General features: G+C 43.1%; 2 protein-coding genes across 2 annotated transcripts; both read right to left on the reverse strand.

Moving 5' to 3' along the window:
• Nucleotides 1–491: 491 nt before the first annotated feature.
• On the reverse strand, nucleotides 492–3218 carry LOC108029400 (uncharacterized). Its single transcript, XM_017101631.3, has 4 exons — nucleotides 3027–3218; nucleotides 2884–2970; nucleotides 2490–2831; nucleotides 492–1838 (listed from the first exon to the last, which is right to left on the reverse strand). The coding sequence occupies exons 1-4, from the start codon at nucleotides 3112–3114 to the stop codon at nucleotides 655–657; spliced, it is 1701 nt and encodes a 566-aa protein (XP_016957120.1). The 5' UTR covers nucleotides 3115–3218; the 3' UTR covers nucleotides 492–654.
• Nucleotides 3219–4030: 812 nt separating this feature from the next.
• LOC108029438 (uncharacterized) lies at nucleotides 4031–4925 on the reverse strand. Its single transcript, XM_017101685.3, has 2 exons — nucleotides 4468–4925; nucleotides 4031–4277 (listed from the first exon to the last, which is right to left on the reverse strand). The coding sequence occupies exons 1-2, from the start codon at nucleotides 4808–4810 to the stop codon at nucleotides 4105–4107; spliced, it is 516 nt and encodes a 171-aa protein (XP_016957174.1). The 5' UTR covers nucleotides 4811–4925; the 3' UTR covers nucleotides 4031–4104.
• Between the last annotated feature and the right edge of the window lie 13407 nt (nucleotides 4926–18332).

Consider the following 18332-nt stretch of genomic DNA (forward strand, 5'->3'; position numbering starts at 1 on the left):
AGGCACACCAGCACCCAGTCCTAGCCAGTGCTGAAGCGCTTGCCGGCTAAGAGCTACAAAATAGCCAGATAAACCTGCGATAAATCGGGGACTTAATATTTTGAATCTGTAGGATACCCAGGAAATAGTAACACTTAACTTAATTTTTAGGAGACCTTACTAAGAATATCTAATAAACGTCAAAGAATTTAAGGAAAGTTTCATAATATGGCATACTGTCTTGGGATTTATAATTTAAATACAATTCTTTTATTACCCGTTGCCTTTCATTAAATACATTTACCTTTTAAATGTATATATGTATGTACAAAGTTTAGAATATAAAGTTAATTACTTGGTTCATGTTATCCAAACAACAAACCGTATTTTTACTTGTAAATCTTAATTCTGAGCTAGAAAAAACTATTTTATAAGTTAATTAATTTATCCTAATACCTTATCCTATCGACATCACTATCTACTAAGCAATTAAAAACGAAGCCGGATTTTCCAAGTGAATCACTTTTCTCATCTTTATTTTCCTTTTAGCTTATTTTCCTCTGGCCAGCACTGAGCTCATTTCTTGGCTCCGTGTGGCCACGTGAAATCATTCGAGCGTGGACCATAAATCAAAAACGAAAAGTATTTTAAACTAGCGCAAACGCGTCGGCTATTTTAACCATGAAGCGATTGCCGGGACACGCTCCTCTTGTCCGCCGGATCCACCAAGGTGACGGTATTCCGGATTATGGACTGTTGGGCCGACTGCAACTGGGACTGCGACTGCGATTCAATCATGCTGGCTTCCAAATCCTCCTTGTTCTCCATCGCCTGTAGCACGGAGTCCTTGAAGAACATGGTTTCGTCGATCTTCCGCCGGTACAGTCCAGTCGGATGCTCCGGATCGAAGACAATGTCCGGACGGATATCGCTATCGGTGACCAGGACCCGAGCGCCGGGAATCGGCAGGAACTTGAAGAGCCGCTTGCGCAACTTGGGCATGTAGGTGACCCGCTGGTGGTCGGGCACATGGGTCAGTCGCCTCGGGATGACCTCGGGCAACTCAATGGGGTAGTCCATTAGCCGCCTCTCCGGCGGAAGCCTTTGCTTGATGGCCTCCAGCTGGCGAGAGGTCAGCTGCAGCGGTCGCTCCCCATCCTTCCAGCGCTCCTGCCCGCTGTTAAACGCGATCTTCTTGTTGTTCTTCAACTGCTTGCGGATCACCCGCTTGGCGGCACAGTTGTAGGTGATCTTGGGCACGTACGGAGGCACTGGATAGGTCCGGATGGAGATGGGATGCCGCTGCGGCTGACTCAGCATGTTGATGTACTTGGCGTCGGCGAACATGCTGATCGGCTTGCCCTGCTTCTTGGATGACGTTGGAGCCTTCTTTGGCGGCTTGGGCCTGTCCTTCCGTCCCATTTGAAACAGGTGCCGGTGACCCTGGCCCTCGACGTGTCGCCAGTCCGGCTCACAAAGCCTCTTCCGGCTGATCCGTTCGAACGGCAGGCGGCGGAACTTCTGGCGCTTCTGGTCATCGATCAGCAGCTGCAGGCCCGGAACGCTGGTCTTTCCCGCCGGACAAGGACACACGTCCTTGTAGCTGGTGCAGTAGCGCCCCGGAGCCGGCAGCATGCTGATGTGACGAGGGATCAGCCGGTTCGGATTTGTGGGCACGCAGGAGTGCCGCAGGAAGAGATGCGGATTGGGGCGAGCTGCTTTGGTCACGGGCGTGGCATTGGCGCCCAGCTCGAACATGTTCGTATGGGTATCGCAGGGTCCCGCGTCCTTGGGGTCCCGCCAACAGCCAGTCAGTGTCGAGATCATACAGTGGGTCGTGGGCCGACGATCTCGGGCATCTAAGAGGAATATATTTTTTAAATACGGTTCCATTTTTTCTTGCATTTCAGAATATTTAAAATTTGAAACGAAAGATCGCTTTGGCAATCCGAAAAATGCAAATATAATAAGATAAATATAATATAATAAAATAAAATAATATCTTAAAAGACACAAATGTATACCTATTTGACCCAATTACTTCCATGGTAACTATAACATACAGTTTGGTTCAAGCGTCCAAATTGTTTGTCCTATCAGAGTATTGACTAGCAAAATGACTTTTTTCTACTTTTTAAGATACTCAGATTTCATCAACAATTTAAGGTATAGTCGTCCAATCGAAGGATAGTCAGATGATCAAGATCAACTGCACACTCCAATAAAGAATTGCGAATATAATAATTCCTACACTTATAAGGTAAGAAACGTCTTTCTTTCTGCGTTACAGACTTTTGAGCAAAAATGAAAAAATGCAGAACACATTAGGAATCGATAAATAAGTAAGCCGCAAGTTCTTAAATAAACACTTTCTAACCAAAAGGAGTCTATGCAGATGAACACAAACTTCCCTAACCTGAAGTCGAATTAGTATGATTGGCAATAGAGGATGTTTAAAGGATGTTCATGAAAAATATCATATAAGTGGAAGTTTCCACAACTCTACTTACTCGATAGGAAGATGCCCTTCTGCAGGTTTTCGCGCTTGAAGAGTCGTTCGATTTCCGCGGGAAGCTCGTAGAAATGGTAGGGCGGCGGCTTGATGGAAACGCGGCTGTGGTTTGTATGTGGCTTGGCGAAGACGGAGCCCTTGGTGCCCTTGAGCCGGAGGAACGGCTCGGGAGGCACCCCATAGTGATTGGGCGGCAGTTGCCAGCCCCGCCACTTCGTCATGTTCCGATCGATGTGCAGGGGGCGTCGCTCCGGATACGGATTCTTTGGCGACTTGTCGAAGCCCGTAATGTGGCGGTAGTGGTCGAACGTGGCCTTGCTGAAGGCCTCTCGACGGTTCTCTGGTGAGAAGTCACAGCTGTATACCCATTTCGAAACCCTAATTACGCTTACCCCTCTGGCAATCCACGTTGTAATGCTGGCCAGCCAGCTTAAACTGATTCTCCACTCTGGGCAAGTTTTCCCTTCTAATACGATTACCTAAAATAAACGTTGATTATTTGTAGCTCCAAGTCTTAGCTTGAAATGCATCTTACGAGACAACATAAAAAGCGGCAGACTCATGCGAGTGGCCACAAAATTTTGCCGGTCTTCATTATTGATCTTAGCTGGTTTCTTCTCCATGTTCGGTGAGGTTCTCTATTTCTTAAATAAAAACATGTATGATACGGAATATGTTTGTGTCTGGCGGAGGTAAGTTTTCAACAAAAGGTTTGGTTATTGATTAAAATAACCTGGCTTCCTATGATTTCAGCACTTAACTTGGAAAAACGTTTTACTGAGCTGGTCAAAATTATGAGGATAAAAACTGCTCATCAATGTATCGGATTCCCTTCAAGTAAGTTTTACCAACGGATTTACAACCAATTTGGTGTTCAATTTATTGTTTGTTTATCAATTTGCAAGGACAACCAAAGCCATCAATTCTGTCCAATTTGATTGGCAGACCACTCGACAGCCGAATAATTCGGTTACGTTGCCCAGATAGCCCGCACAGGCCCCTCCCGTAGATATTTGTAAATATATCGACCCGCCCACCTCAACACCCTCACAGCACACTTATAGTGGCCACATAATTAGCGTAGCCAAGCGAACTGATTAACTTGCATTCAGCGATTTTCAATTGAATTTTGCAGTTCGTTGATTTGTGCCAAAAAAAGAATGGGGACGAACACAAAAAATCCGCAACAAAAAGTTGTATGGAGTGAAAGCGGAGACTGCCGTGCAATTTCAATCAGCCGCGAAGGGCGGGAAAAGGGGGCGTGGCGTCAGCCGGAGGAGCCTGGAGCGAAGCACTGGCTTTTTGCTGCACCGAAGAATGGGGAAATATGCAACCGGGCAAATGATGAATGTGAAATGTGCCATTAATTAATTTGATTAAATGCTGGCAATCAGTCGAGCGAGGGCAGCCCAAGGGCCTCCAGTGATACGGCGAGGGTTTCGAGGGCAAGAATCGGAGGGGTCTGGTGTTGAAAGCGCCGGTTAAGAATCTCCCAATCTGTGCGGCCAACTAAAGGATGTCAGCGATTAAAAAACAGCATTTCTGATCTGCAACCTTATTTTCCACTAGAATTTTATTGAACGGACGGAAATCACGTAAATGTGCCTAGATGTTCATGCTTTTTCTGCGTCTTCATAGGTTCTTATGACCTTCGGCTTAAGATCGTCCTTGCCGCCTTTTCCGGCCTTTCCTTTTCCCTTCTTGGCGGCTTTCTTGGCCTTCTTCGCTTCCTTTTTAGCCTTCTTCGCTGCCAATCTGTCTCGCTTGGCCTTCTTGCGCAGCTCCACTGTAAATTGGTTCAAAAATAAAATATTTAAATTATTATACCTCAGAAAAGATCAAAAGGTTACAAATATAAACCATCAGGTTTGTTCTTTTATATTTTTAAATATTTAATAACATTTATAAATTAATTTAGTCCCCTATATTAATATAGCAACTATATACACCGATATTTCTAGCCCAAATTGACTCACCTTTGACAATTCGGGCGGTGGCCAAGTTAACGGGCATCGGGGCGCACTTGAATCCGGCCGGAGGCGCCTTGGTGAGGCGGATGAAGCGATTTCCAGTGGCATACAGAAGGCCCAAACAGGCCTGTGGTCGGATGCGACTCTTGGGCCAGTTGGTAAAGTACAGGTCCTTGAGCTTGATCTCCGTCTTCTTCACGCCCTCGATGTCGCGCCAGTAGTGCATCTCCCGTGCGATGGTCTTGTCGCGAACCTTCCAGCTGTGCTTGGACGGGTACTTTTGGTAGCTGTTCATGCAGCTGGGCTTGTCCACGAAGAACCAGACGTCTGCATCAGGGTAGAACTTCATGTTGAGTGCTGGGACCGAATAAATGTATTTCAAATTTAGTATATTTAATGTTAAGGTTAAATTTATCGAGATTTTGAACCTAATTTCTTGGGAGAGCTTGTCTAAATGCCGAGTGGGAAAATAAAATATCTAAGCTATAAAATCATGGATATCTGTGAGGGAGTATAAAAAAATTACTTTTACCTAAAAACCATTAAAAAGGAAATGCAGAACAATTTAATTTATTCAAATTAATGGACACTTATCAGTAGCTTCATATAATAGTGATTTAAGCAATTACTATTTGGCATTATGTTTTAAGAGATCTAGACATCAAATGGGTATTTTCTTGGGTCTCAGATGTATCCATTCAATTTAAAAATACGTAAAAACAACTGGTGACTATGGAGCCATACTTTTAAATTTTCAAGCTGCGTTACCTGTTTTTTTCCTTAGCCTTTATCTGCTTAAAATGTATTTTATTCCGCCTGCGAGAATAAAACTCAACTAAAAGCAGCTAACTGCCGGCTAGTAAGAGTGCTAGTTACTTTCCGCCGTAAAAGCTAAGCAGGCACTTGCTGCTAAAAGTTAAGCTCGTTAGGAGGAGGAGCGGCGTCCGAGGTGGAAAGGACTCCTGACTTGTCACACTAAAGCGGCAAAGGTGATGTCGAAAAACTGTCAATTAAGTTTAATTATTTTATGCAGGGATAGAGGAGGGGTCCTCGGCACACACACCAGGACACGGGCAGCTAATGTGCGAAAGACGTCTTATGCAAACCGAACCCAAACCCAAGCCAAACGACCAGCCCGGAGAGGTCGGGGATCGACGAGGCTAAGCAAAGTCAATTATCCAAGCAGCTTTGATGCAAGTAATTGGCATAATGAAATTTCCTCTCCAGGACAACCGCAAAGAATAGAAGCCGCAGGAGCAGCATGAGCAGCAGGAGCAGGAGCAGTGGCAGAAAGCAGTAATCAGTAACCATAACCGTATTAGCATATCAGAGGGTTCCGGGGCTTCCTTGGGTTAACTGACAAGCCGTGGTTTTTTAGCTCTTGTCCTGCGTATTGAGTAAATATTTTAGCAGTCCGCCAGCTGTCGCACGATATTAATAGCATGCATCCCGGCGCAACTCGGGCTCAACTCGACTTTCTCCCCTTTCTCCTGCTCTGCCTGTGCTTTTTCCTTGGCTTTGGCCAAGAAAAAAGAAGTACGAACAGTCGGAGAGCAGCCCGTGGCCCCAAAGTGCAAATATGTTGCGGCCAAAGCCGCAAAAACGTTTAAATATTTTATAAGCCAAAGGCACTTGCCAGCCACCCGAGTTGCAGCGGAGAGGGAGCAGCTAACTGCTGCAGTTACCAAATCGTCAACAACTAAGGCAGACAGGACAGATCCACACGAACATGTACGTACTTATACATCCCGGTCTAATGGGAATCGGTTCGAGTTGGTCGGAGGAAAGCGGCGGGTATAATGGATAGGACAGCTGCTCTAGGCGTATCTACTTTGGATGGTTGGATGAGAGCCCGAGTTGTTAGAGCCTTAAATGCTGTCGGTACAAGCATAGTGAAATGTTGTTCTTATACTAGATATTTCCTGGAATAGTCGCCTGTTTTACACAAGATCGATTTAGTATATTTTCTGATTATTTATCTTTTTAATGATTTTAGCAGTTGACTTGCATCTGAGGAGTGTCATATATAGTGTGCCTTTATAGCACTATTTATATAATTAAAAAAGTATTATAATTCCAAAAGTTAAAACAAATAAAATAATAAGAAGCCGTAGGAATTTAAGTAAATAAATGTACAGCTCTGAAAAACCACCACATATATTATTTTAGCTGTGACTTTAACCCTTACAAGAACTCAAGTAAGTGCCACTGCAAGTCACATGTCGCATATCTTTTATACGCTGTGTGTGTCGGCAGAGACAAAATAGTTGCCGATGGAATATAATATTATTTAAATATTTTACGTCTAATGAACTGAAACTCAAAACCATTTAGTAAAAAATCTTGAGCACCACTGGGTACCCTCCCGGCGACCACCGCTTCCGCAGTAATCTCTCTAAATACCCCGACTCCTTCTTAGCTGGTTCCGCTGCCATGTTGCCCAGCTCGTTTGGCATTCCCCTAATACCATGAATTTTCGTTGGTTGCATTGCAGGCTGCCCAAGTCCCCCGCCGTCACCGCCTTTGCACCACTTGCACATTGTCTTTGGTGGTTGCGGTGGAGCTGGGTGGTTTTGGGTGGCTTTGGGTTGTTCCGGGTGGTTTCGGGTGGTTCTGGGAGGTGCCGTGCGGCTGGGCTGCATTTTTGAATTGTTTCGGTTGCATATGAACGACAGCTTTCCACACTCTGCTACTTATTGTAGCATTTTTCCTCGCTTTCTTGGCTTTTGTGCGCAAATTTCCATGGGGAGGCTGCCGCGGAGTCTTCGGGCTGCCCAGCTGTTGAGCTGATTTCGCAGGGACATAATACACTTGTAAAACATTCAGTAACTTAAAGCCTGTCCCACTCCACTTCTCCTCGGGACGCGGTCCTGTGAAATTATCGTATTTCAATTGAATTTCTCACATGCGATTTGCATAATTGAATTTGGTCTTGCAGCGCCGCCATCAGATGGTTGGATAATTTATGTGTTCCTGGCCCAAAAACCGAGCGACAACTCCGGTTGAGCCGCTCATTTCTGGGATAATTATGCCGCTGAAGATGCGTCTGCTTTATTTTTATCGATGCGCATTAAAAGGCTTTTAAAATTTATTGATATTACCGACTCTATTAAATTATGCCACCACCTCGGTGGCGGGCTGGCTGGCTCTTTGTGCTGCTGGCTGTTGGCCCTGTTGGTCCTGCTGCCACTGCTGTTGTTGCTTTGCTGCCTTGTTGCTTTTACAGCCTGGCTGAGTGACGCCTGGCGATGGCAGCGAATTTTCCATGTCGCCAGTGGCAGCTCCAAACAGCAAACAGCGGCAGCATCAAGGGCTGCTGCGTCCGTTGACTGGCAGCAAAATTGGCAATTCCAAAGCATCAACGACGGCGCAGGCGACTCTTGCCACTGGGTTTTACTTTTCGGGCGGGGGCGTGGCTCTGGGACGGCGCAAACTCAATTTGTGTGAAAAATACTTTTAGTTACTGTGCATATTTTAAATGTTACACAGCAGCAGCCCAAATAGCAGCAGCAACGCATCACCATCAGCGTGATGTGAATTTTATTTTACATATACGTAAAAAATTAAAAATTATATTTCACACATCGTGGCGCGGGAAGGGTAAGCTGAACATGGGATAAATTAATGCATAAGGACTGGCAGCCACTGAAATCAGTTTATTATTTACGCGCACACCAGCACAGTGTCGGCTCACGTGTCGCATGATTGATAAATTTGCACTTTGAAAGCACTCTAAATGCATACAAGAATACCGAAATCAAAAGGAAGAGAATGAGTCCACGAATAGGGTAAAAACTGCCGCTCAGCTCAAAAAATGGAAAAATATCTACAAGATATGATAAATATTTTATAAGTAACTAATATTTCGAAAATCATCATCAATCATTTTGCAATCTTTCCTGAACATTTCTGCTTTAGAGTAACCAGAGTTTTAAATAAATAATATTTTCCTGTTCACTTAATAGTTTGTATTTACGCAGTGTCAAGGGCCTAAAAGTGGTTAAATTACATTTAAATATAATTATAATTCAAGTATATTTTTTTCAATAGCTTTTTAGGTTGAACCTCATAGGAAAACAAGCAATGCATTTCGCATTTAGGTCTAAAAATTGTAGTCCGAACGCGGTTAAATGAAGGCAATATTAAAATGGCTATAGATACGCTGTTCAAAAGGCAATGGCCGTTCGTTTTTTACTGCATACAAATGAGCAAATATAGAGGTATCAATGCCCTTTTGAAGCCAACATTTGTCAACCAAGTAATTAGAATTCATCACGCACCCGGGAATCGAAATGGTCACAAAGAAGCGGCAAAGAGATTCACATTTCGGCCGACATCACACTTCATTAGCACAGGTTATCGCGCTGTGTGCCGGCCAAACCGAGTGCGAGTGTGTGTGCTTGAGTGTGGCACACCCCTTCGGGTTCCATTGGGAAATTTCGCATGCACATGGCGCAGACATTTGAAAAACGGCCAAAGCAATGGGTAGTGGCCAGGCCGAGGGGTTCGGGAAAGCCCCCGAGAACTGTAAAACTCCCAGGCACGAAAAAACTGCAAAGTTCGAAAACAGAAGCAGGCACGGGCGGCGAGGATTTTTGAGGCTGGGCAGGATGCCTCTGAAGTGGCAGACACGTAACCCCTTTAGCTGGTGTCAAAGGCAACATACAAATTCAAAGCTCCAACAACAGCTAAAACTGGCAAAAAAAACAAAAAGAGAAATTTAAGGAGTCGGGAGCACACTGGGCGCCATAAATTATGCAGCGCGCGGCAGAAGCTGCAATCTGATGCCCTTCTGGCCCCCATTTGCCCCTCCCCTGCGTTCCACTGCATTCAATTTCGAGGCACTCCGCCTCCCCAGACCCCGAAAACCCCCTTCCCCGGGCTCAATTGCCACGGCGGAAGTAGCAATCCAAGCTTATCCGTGGAATGTGGCATCCAACCGACCGGGCTGGCTACTCAATCATCAATCCGCGTGCTAGCAGGCAAAAACTGCAACAAGAGGGGCCCGAGCCGATGCAGCCAATCGGAAAAAGGTCATGGAAATTCGGGCTGAGCACAATCGAATTTTGCGACCTGATTTGGACCAGAAATCTGTGATTTCTAGGGACGCATTCCACGTAAGTGAATGCAGCACAGATATGTTCGAGGCACAGAATGACAACAAGGTTTTATCTTTCAGCCGCTAATTAGACTCATAGCGGTGATTTATGTCCGATGTTTGGTGGGTTTAACTAATTTTCAATGGTTTCTAAGCCACATACAGGAAAATTTACAAAAACTTGATGCTTGCACTTCATTTTCGACATTTTGTTGGGAAAAAATGGTACTCCAATATTTTATTATTTTTAATATTTGTATATATTTATCGATTTATTTTGTTGCTTAAGCTAAACATAAATATGTTATTTAAACTCACCGCTTATTTTCATTTATATAATTTTACTTCGTGTGAAATGATTTCTATTTATTGTTTCGATTTTTTTCAGTAAGTTCTCACTTTTTACTACCTGATCTGCCAAGCTGCTCGGTAACCTCAGCCACTCTCTTTCCCTGGGCCATTAATTAGCTCCAAGCACTCAAGTTGAGTTGACAGAATTATGATTAAACTAATTTCAATTATCCAAGGCGCCGAGACACTCTTGGGATCCGCCAGCGGAGTCCAGATCAAGTGGTTAACTCCGCGCGGCGTCTGCAAGTGTCATCAATGCCAAAGTGCCGGGGGTCCAAGGGTGTAGCTCGAGGGGATATGCATTCCGTCATCCATGGCCTTTGCATACTTGGAAAAGAATAAATATTAAAAAATAATACATTTTCAAACGTCGACTTACATATGTTTAAAATTGGTAGTTATTTTATATTTTATACACGCTTCAATCGAAATCAAAAAGGAGTAGAATAAAAGGTAAAATATTTTTGCAACTTTTATCCCAAGAAAAAACGAATTTCATACAATCGCTGATCCCCAAAAAATGTTCATAGACTAAGCTTCTGACGGCCATCAACACACTCTTTTCGCTTCCGTTTCCGTTTTGCCTTGGCGCCTTAGTTGCCTTCGACCGACGTCTTCATTAGCCGGAATATTTGTCTCCTTTTCTCCCATTCTCTGTGTGTCTCTCTCACTTTATCCTTGAGAGAAAGCAGTAAAGGAAACTAATAATTAACACTTTTTACTGCCAAGAGTCGATAATTGAATTACAGAGTGCAGTCAATGGCAGTTTTAACCCTGCAATTTCATTTCGCCTCCCTCTGGTCCTTCATCAGCCGATGGTCCCTCTGCGCCTTCTTTAAGTTTTCAGCAGCTGCCAGAAAAATATTCGCAAATGCAATCGCTTCCACACTGAAAACAACAAAAACAACTCCAAAGGCAAAGGCAAAAATTCAAATGCAGCAGCAGAACCGACCCAAATGATTCAAAAAGGGGTGGGTATAAGAGGGATTTAGGGGCGCATTCGGGATTCTTGCATAAAAACGTTTAATTAAAATTCAAGAGGTTTTGTTTTCAGAAGCTGCAAGTTTTTGTTTTACTTATTCCCCCCACAGCCCCCTTCTCGGCCCACCAGTGTGTGTTTGAACGTCTTGAGTAATAGGTTCCCTTATCCGGAGGGGTTGCCGGGCGGGTGCTTTCGGGGCTAAAGAACGAGGGTCAGCTATGCAAATTGGTGTCTGCTTTGGATCGGCGTTAATTACTTTGAAGTAAAGTGCAAGCGACTAGCAAGTGGAATCGAGAAGCGACAGGCTGGAAGAGAGTAGAGGAGGATTGATTGCGATGTTGGAAATTAGGTGCGAACAATGCCAAGAAGTGCAACGATGATTTTAAACAGAGCCTGACAGCAAATATTATTTGTCGAAATGGTTTAATGATTTATAATTTAAAAGAAGGAGGGCCACCGTCAAAACTTTTCTTTCTTCATTGCCCCCTGTTAAAGGTTTGAAACTAGCCACTATATTTTTAAATATTTCTCTTTTCCCTCTGGGATGTTTTGTTTGTAAGGGCTTAATAACTCACCAGGATTGGCTGATTAAAAGCTTTCGTAAATCTGTGTTCAAAGGACATTTTCATTCACAGAATAGAGAAAATTCTCTGAGAAAGTTCTAAGTCTCAATGATAAATGCAACATTTCGCCTGTCCTTGATAATTTTCCATAAACCCCGAGTAAAAGTGAGGAATCCCCAACGAATCCTTGGCTCTTTTGCACCCTGCCTTGTTCTCTCACCGACACTTTTGTGTGTCGATTGGCAGAGCAAACAGGGAAGTAAATTTGAAAATCCAATTTGCATTTCCATCAATAATAACGGCCGCACAAAGGAATATTAGACGAGGACGACTCTGCCCACCTCCCTCCCCTCGATTTCGATGCGTTTTGGGACAAACGCGAAAAGCCAAAGACGGAAGAGGGATAGACGCAAGATGGGGAAAGGCGGGTGCTAAGGGAGGAGCCGTCAAAAAATTTACCAATCATTAAAAATACTTCCACTTCCGTTTCCTGTGCGCACCATTTTCTAATGCGCCTTAGCTTCCGTCGCCGCACTGTGAAAAAACAAAAGTGGTTTCTTATTGAGAAATTTCTTTTTGTTTATAAATTCCTACTAATTATTTAAGTTAACTCTTTTTTAGCCTGAGATCTTTGTAAATATTCGTTTGGATTTCAGGTCATTAGATTAAAATGCGGGGGTTTTTTTAACAGCATACTTTTGAGCCCTATTTTAATGATGAGAAGGCTCCGAGAAGTAAACTTTACCATTAAACAAGATAACTTTTTCCTTAATAAAAAAAAACAAATTTTAAATTTCAGATTTCTTTTTTTCTATAATTCAAATTGTACATTCTAAAATGCGGGGATTATTTTTGACAGCATATTTTTGAACACATGAAGCCTTTAAGATGGAATGGCTCCGAGAAGTCTGCATTACCACGAAACAAACTAATATTTTCCTGCATAAAAAAATTCAAATTTTAAATTTCAGATTCCTTGTTTTGCTACAATCGAAATCGAATACTGGCGTGCAGTTTGGTGATTTCTCTCTGGTAGGGAACACAAAATTGATACATTTGCACACACCGCTATCAAATTTCTTCTCTGTGCAGTGACCCCCTCCTCAATCGCAATCCCCCATGAAGGCCCCTCTGAAGCTTTGTTTGAACAGCTAATGCTGGCCACGTTCCGTTGTCGGGGACCGGCTCTGGCCTGCCACAGTTAGTCATCTCGCGCTGCTTTATGTAATTTATATCCTTGCTGCATTATCCTTTATTTACTTTACTTTTTAGCATTATATTTCCCGCATTTCTTTTTCTCTCTGGCCTGGAACGTACCGCTTCACTCGTGGGTTTGCCTGGCAAATTTATGTATAAAAATGAGCGAAATTGCAGAACACATTTTTTCCATTACTGAAAATAAATGTCTGAAGGATGTGCCAAGGCCCAGTCGTCGCAGCAGGACTCCTGCCCTCGTCCGGCTTCATCTGCTGTCTTAGATAGAAAAAAATCGCTTCTTACTGATGAGCTTCAATGAATTCAATCAGAATTCATTTGAATACAGTCCGTGCATACCAAAAGGGCGAGATTAAGTGGCCAAGCCGAGTCGAGAAGTTGAGGAGTCCACGCCGAAGTCGAAGTGGGAGTCGAGTAAAAGAGCGGAGGAGTCAACTCCTTTTGACTAATATGCTTGTGGCCTGGGCGGAGCAGAAGTGGGCCAGCTTATCCTCCACTCCGCTTCTCGAGCCCCCGGACATGACGATGACGAATAAGTAATCAGCGCTAAGTTGGTAATTGAAAGCGCTACCAAGACTTCTTAAAGCCATTCCCTGGCGTTACCTCTCGCTCAAGAGCGTCCACAAAAGTAGACGAAAGCAAAAGACCTTTTCTCGGGAGCTGTGTTTGATGATGTCAAGACCCTTCAAGGAAAAACACCTGCCGACAGTCCGGAAAATAAAGGAACTAAGGAAACTCGCCCACATATGCGGCAAAGTGGGCGGTGGACTTGGAATTGGGATTGGGGGACAGGGCCCCGAGCACAGATGTAATTCGGGCAGGGGAAACAATAAGATGATAAGAACGGGGCGTACCTGGCCACTTTGTTGCTGAAAAGCCATCAAATACTCATAGCAAGCCGGGCATGTTGCATTTCTTCTAACTCTAATTATTTCAAAATTTCCTCGGTCATTATAAATAATCTTAAAAAAATTATTAAAATCATAAGCAGTGAATTTACTATATATACATTATATTTATTACATTTAACGAAAGTAAACCCGAGATCCAGAATAAATGTTTAAGAACTCAGGTTTCCGGTAATTCCCCATAAGTTGTCGATCCTTATACTAGGTAACATAGATTTCATTAAGCGAAAGTGGGCATATTTACCAATTAAATAAATTGCCACGGCTTTTCCATAAGCCAAGTTACCTTGAACGGGGCCAAAAAGGAGCGTATGCTGTTCCGCAGGAGCGAAGCAGAAGGAATCCGGCAGACATTGCGTAGCACGGAGTAGCAAAATTATGTACAGAGATTAAGAAAGTAAACCGTTATCCGCCAACGCCCCCGGCCAAGGGGAGGGGTGGGTCGGAGGCGAACTGGGTGGGGCGCAATCCGTGTTGACAGTTTGCGCTGCAGGCGACGCCAGGGCGGAGCGGGAAAAACATAATGAAATTATGTATTTTCAGAAATTTCGTGTGTGGCAGATGAGCCCCGCTTTATATGTGCATGAGATTTTCCTCTGTTTTATGTGTGCGAGCAAATGATTCTTAAAATTTGCTACAATAATAAAATAAACGAACAAACGAATTCAGGATGTAAAAACAGAAGAGAGCATAAATGAAATGGAAAAGATTAGAATAAAAGAGCTCATAAAATGGAACGCATAAAATGTGAGCTTCAACAAGCAACATTTGTGTAGATATAATATAAAAGCGAGCTAAAAGAATATATTTCAGAAGGATTTTCAGAATGGAACTATAAAATGTGCATTTAAAGATTTAAACTTTGTGCTTTTTAAATTTAAAGATAAATCACACCATATGATCCTTAGTTCCGCTATGATTATTCCCGTTCTTGATACCAAAACAAGATCTCTTCTATTGCTATTAAACTGCATTAGACCTTACTTCTACCCTCTTTATAGAGATGAAAAAGCCACCAAGTTAAGTTATCCCCCTGGCGAGCAAAACGAACGAGATGCTTGATGTCCAACCTCAGGTATCCCAGGTATACTGCCTGATATCCGATTGCAATGGGTGTGGCGGTGTTGTTTCCGTGTTGCCTCGATTGATTCCGATTCTAATTGTTTTGGTCTAGTGGTAATCGCCTTTCGTCTGTGCAAATTACCTGGCCGTGCCAAAAGTTCAACCCCCAAATGGGCAAATAATTATTCGTGCAAGCCCAAACCCCAATATCTCCCCGGGGACCAAGCCCAAGTGGAAGGGGAGGGAGTGAAATTAAGCAAATATCACGTTGTTCGCAATCGAACTTCAGAGAAAATCAAAGACAAGCTGAGTTTTTGGAAACAATGAAAACTTGGCCACAAGTTGGATACACGTTGTGTAGCAAGTATTCCCTGCTACAGAGTTCGAGTGGTTGTGTTGGACTCCGTTGGATTCAGCTTCGGCTTTAATTACAGAAGGGTTCAGCAATCCGAGAATGGAGTTAAGGCAGCCCAGAAAAAGTTGAGGCTGGTGTTTATAATGGGTAACCATTATGGGCGGCGAAGGAGTTCAGAATTTCTAGGAATCTGCGATCAGACCCTTGAGTGAACAACGACTTAAAACCTTCTCAAAAAGTTACCAAGTGTAAAAAACACATTCTTGTTTCGAAAAACCATTTTTGATTAAATGAACTTTTTGATATCTTTCAATCATGTTTTAAGTTTAGTTAATTGTTAAAGTCAAATATTATAAAAGCTGCTTTAATACTTTTTAGTAATTTTCTATGTTCTTCCAAAGTAATGTTTTTCGTAAGTGCTAAATTGTAGCTTGATAATTCGTAACAATACCTAAAAAATGGTTAGAATGTTGTAATAACTTAGCTTTTCTGCTAGCTACATGGAATTATATAGTTCCCTTATTTTTTTGTTCGCTTCGAGAAACAAAAAAACATTCGTACATACCATATAGGTACGTATTTAACGTTAGCCGTAAACATGCGAATTCATTGCTAAATCATCGAGTGCTGGCAGCTCGTTTTAACTTTACTTGAAAAAGTGGCAATGGGGGAGTCCCCCAAACGCACACATGCAACGCGAAAAATGAGGCGGCGTGTGTGTGGGTAAATTGTAGAGTTGGCGCAAACGAGTAAAGAAGTCGCTCATGCAAAACTGATTGACTGGAGCGAAGAAACTGAAAAAGAAATGCGAAACTTGTTACAGTGGCTGCTGATTTTTAGACCCGACACGCCCCTTTCACCGCCCTTTCGCTGCACGCCCCTTTCTGTCTGTTGTCTGTCGGGGTTTATTTATATGTACAATGTACATATACACACATGGGTTGCCCCACATGTGCAACGAATTCATTTGCCCCGAATCCAGGAGATCCTGCTCCAGCGTCCTTCTGTTACTGATTTTTATTGAAACGAAAATATCGCTGCCCCTTCGTTTTATGTTCGACAGTTCTCAGTTTGCCCCATCTCTTTTTTGGGGGCACAACTTCTTTTTTTGTCGGTTGCGCACTTAATTGAAAGGAATTGTTAATTCACACAGAACCACGAACCCATCCCTCAGCTCCATCCTCGCCTTTGTGCGTGATTGGTTGGAGCCTCAAGCGGGAGCAACTGCACCTCTGCCGCGCGCTTGATTCGCGACCTCAAAATCAATTATTTGAACTTCTCCTTGGTGAAAAGTAACCACACTTAAAAAAAAACAACAATTGAATTCAAAAGGAATTTGATGAGTTTGATTTTCATAAAAAAAATTTGATTTTATATTTTATTTTTTTAATCGTTTTGGTACAACAAATGACATTTCGGAAAAAACAAGATTTCATACACAAAAACGTTCAGGTGAATGACCAATATTACAGTTAAATGGTCCCGTATGTCAACGAATAGTTACTATTCCAACAACCAGTTAAACACAACTTAGCATTTCATGTTATTTTTTAACCCTTTTTCGTAGAGTAAAAGGGTATACCAGATTCGTCAGAAAATATGTAACAGGCAGAAGGAAGCGTTTTTGAACCCATAAAGTATATATATTCTTGATCAGTTTCACTAGCCAAGTCGATATAGCCATGTCCGTCCCTCCGTCCGTCCGTCTGTCCGTCCGTTTCTACGCAAACTAGTCTCTCAGTTTTAAAGCTATCGGGCTGAAACATTCCCAAAGGTCTTCCTTCATTTGCTGGTAGTATATAAGTTGGAACCAAACTTTTTTTAACTTTATCTTTGGAGATTTTTAAGATATAACCTTCTACCCTTGGATATAACATTTTTAGTTTGTTCCGAATTTTTAATTTAATTTTATCAAAATTGGACGACTATATCATAAAAAATTGGTGGGAAGAAAAAATAAATAAGTTAAATAAAAATTGAACAGGGTGTTCCAACATTGATTATTTCTTATTTTGTGTGCAATCCTTAAATTTTAAAGATGCATTGTTGCCTTCAACTGGTATTTTTTGGGGGAACATCAACAAGCTCAGAAAGATTTAGCTCGACTTTTCGATATTAAACAAAAAGTCAATATTTTGGAGTGAACATTCTGACAAAGGAAGTGCACTTGTCTGATTTAACGCGTTTTGTTTGCGAAAAGGCGTCCGTCAGAATGACAGTCCTCTGTCAGCCGCCTTCCTGCAGCACAATTTGTTGTATTTATTCGTGACACTTATTTGTAATTTTCAGCATATAATAGCATTGTGTGGATTATAAAGGGATTATGTCCCCAGTCCGTGTACATCTTGAGCACTCCCACTACGCCGTAATAATTGCTCACGTTCTCACGCGCTCTCGACGCCTCACCCCCTGTGGCTTTTAAAACCAATTTGGTAAAACCGACCGACCACCAACAACCAAGTCAACCAGGTCAAAAAGCTGCTCCAAGATGTGTGTAATTAGACGTGACTTTTCCTCGAGTTCTTCTGAAGGGTTCTGCCCTGCCCGGGGTCTGGGGTCGGGAGCCGGGAGTCGGGGCCAAATCGGGCCTTAAAGCCTTCTTAACGCCGTTGTTATTTAGAGCTTAATTGTGCCAGGACACGGGCCCCGGGATTGGGGTTGGGCGCCGATCTGCGTGGTGGGGGAAGGGGTGAATGTGAACTGCCCTTAAGGTTCAAGATGGATTAAAGTCCGCTTCGATGGCTAATCCATGGAGCTCCCTCCCCGTTGGCTTTGCCCCACTCAACCGCAATTAGCCAGGCAGAAGCTCGATATCGGCACATTAGCATCCCCTGTGCAACGGGCATAATCTGATTATCAGCCACCCTCGGAAACCCCGGCAAAAAAGTGCTAATTTGTGCACGGAAATCACGCCCAGGAGCAGGATCACGGATTTCCCAGCCACCTCCCCGGTGCGTGTCACCTTCAGCCGGCAGTTTCCCTTTTCGCCTTTGTGCAAATTGAACATATGCCAAATAATTACACATTTTTATGTGAATTTTTCAATTTATATGCCGTCAAATAAACGCTGCGTGCTCATCACAGCATTGACATCGCGTTGGGTGGCAGTTGCGCCCACCCTTGCCTCAGTTCCGCAGCTTAGGCATCTGCTGCCCGTTTATTCGAGATGCTGACCTTGAAAAGCTCCGATCCGGCTTGGGGAAACCCTCGCAAGAGGGCGCTTCAGCGCTTTTCGAAGGATGTAAAAGTAAAGTACATTTGCTCATCCTACGTGTCAAATGTAGATTTTAATGTAAGATAATGGTAAGTTGTCCAATACTTAAAGGTCAAGTTACTA

Source organism: Drosophila biarmipes, chromosome 2R, assembly GCF_025231255.1.
Source record: "Drosophila biarmipes strain raj3 chromosome 2R, RU_DBia_V1.1, whole genome shotgun sequence".
NCBI lineage: Eukaryota > Metazoa > Arthropoda > Insecta > Diptera > Drosophilidae > Drosophila > Drosophila biarmipes.

Bases quoted from the DNA above. Each gene is read 5' to 3' on its own strand.
- LOC108029400 (XM_017101631.3), bottom strand. From the start codon at position 3,114: ATGGAGAAGAAACCAGCTAAGATCAATAATGAAGACCGGCAAAATTTT. The intron at 2,971-3,026 runs GTAAGATGCATT...CGTTTATTTTAG, and splicing joins GCCGCTTTTTATGTTGTCTC to GTAATCGTATTAGAAGGGAA. The intron at 2,832-2,883 runs GTAAGCGTAATT...ACTTCTCACCAG, and splicing joins CAACGTGGATTGCCAGAGGG to AGAACCGTCGAGAGGCCTTC.
- LOC108029438 (XM_017101685.3), bottom strand. From the start codon at position 4,810: ATGAAGTTCTACCCTGATGCAGACGTCTGGTTCTTCGTGGACAAGCCC. The intron at 4,278-4,467 runs GTGAGTCAATTT...ACCAATTTACAG, and splicing joins CACCGCCCGAATTGTCAAAG to TGGAGCTGCGCAAGAAGGCC.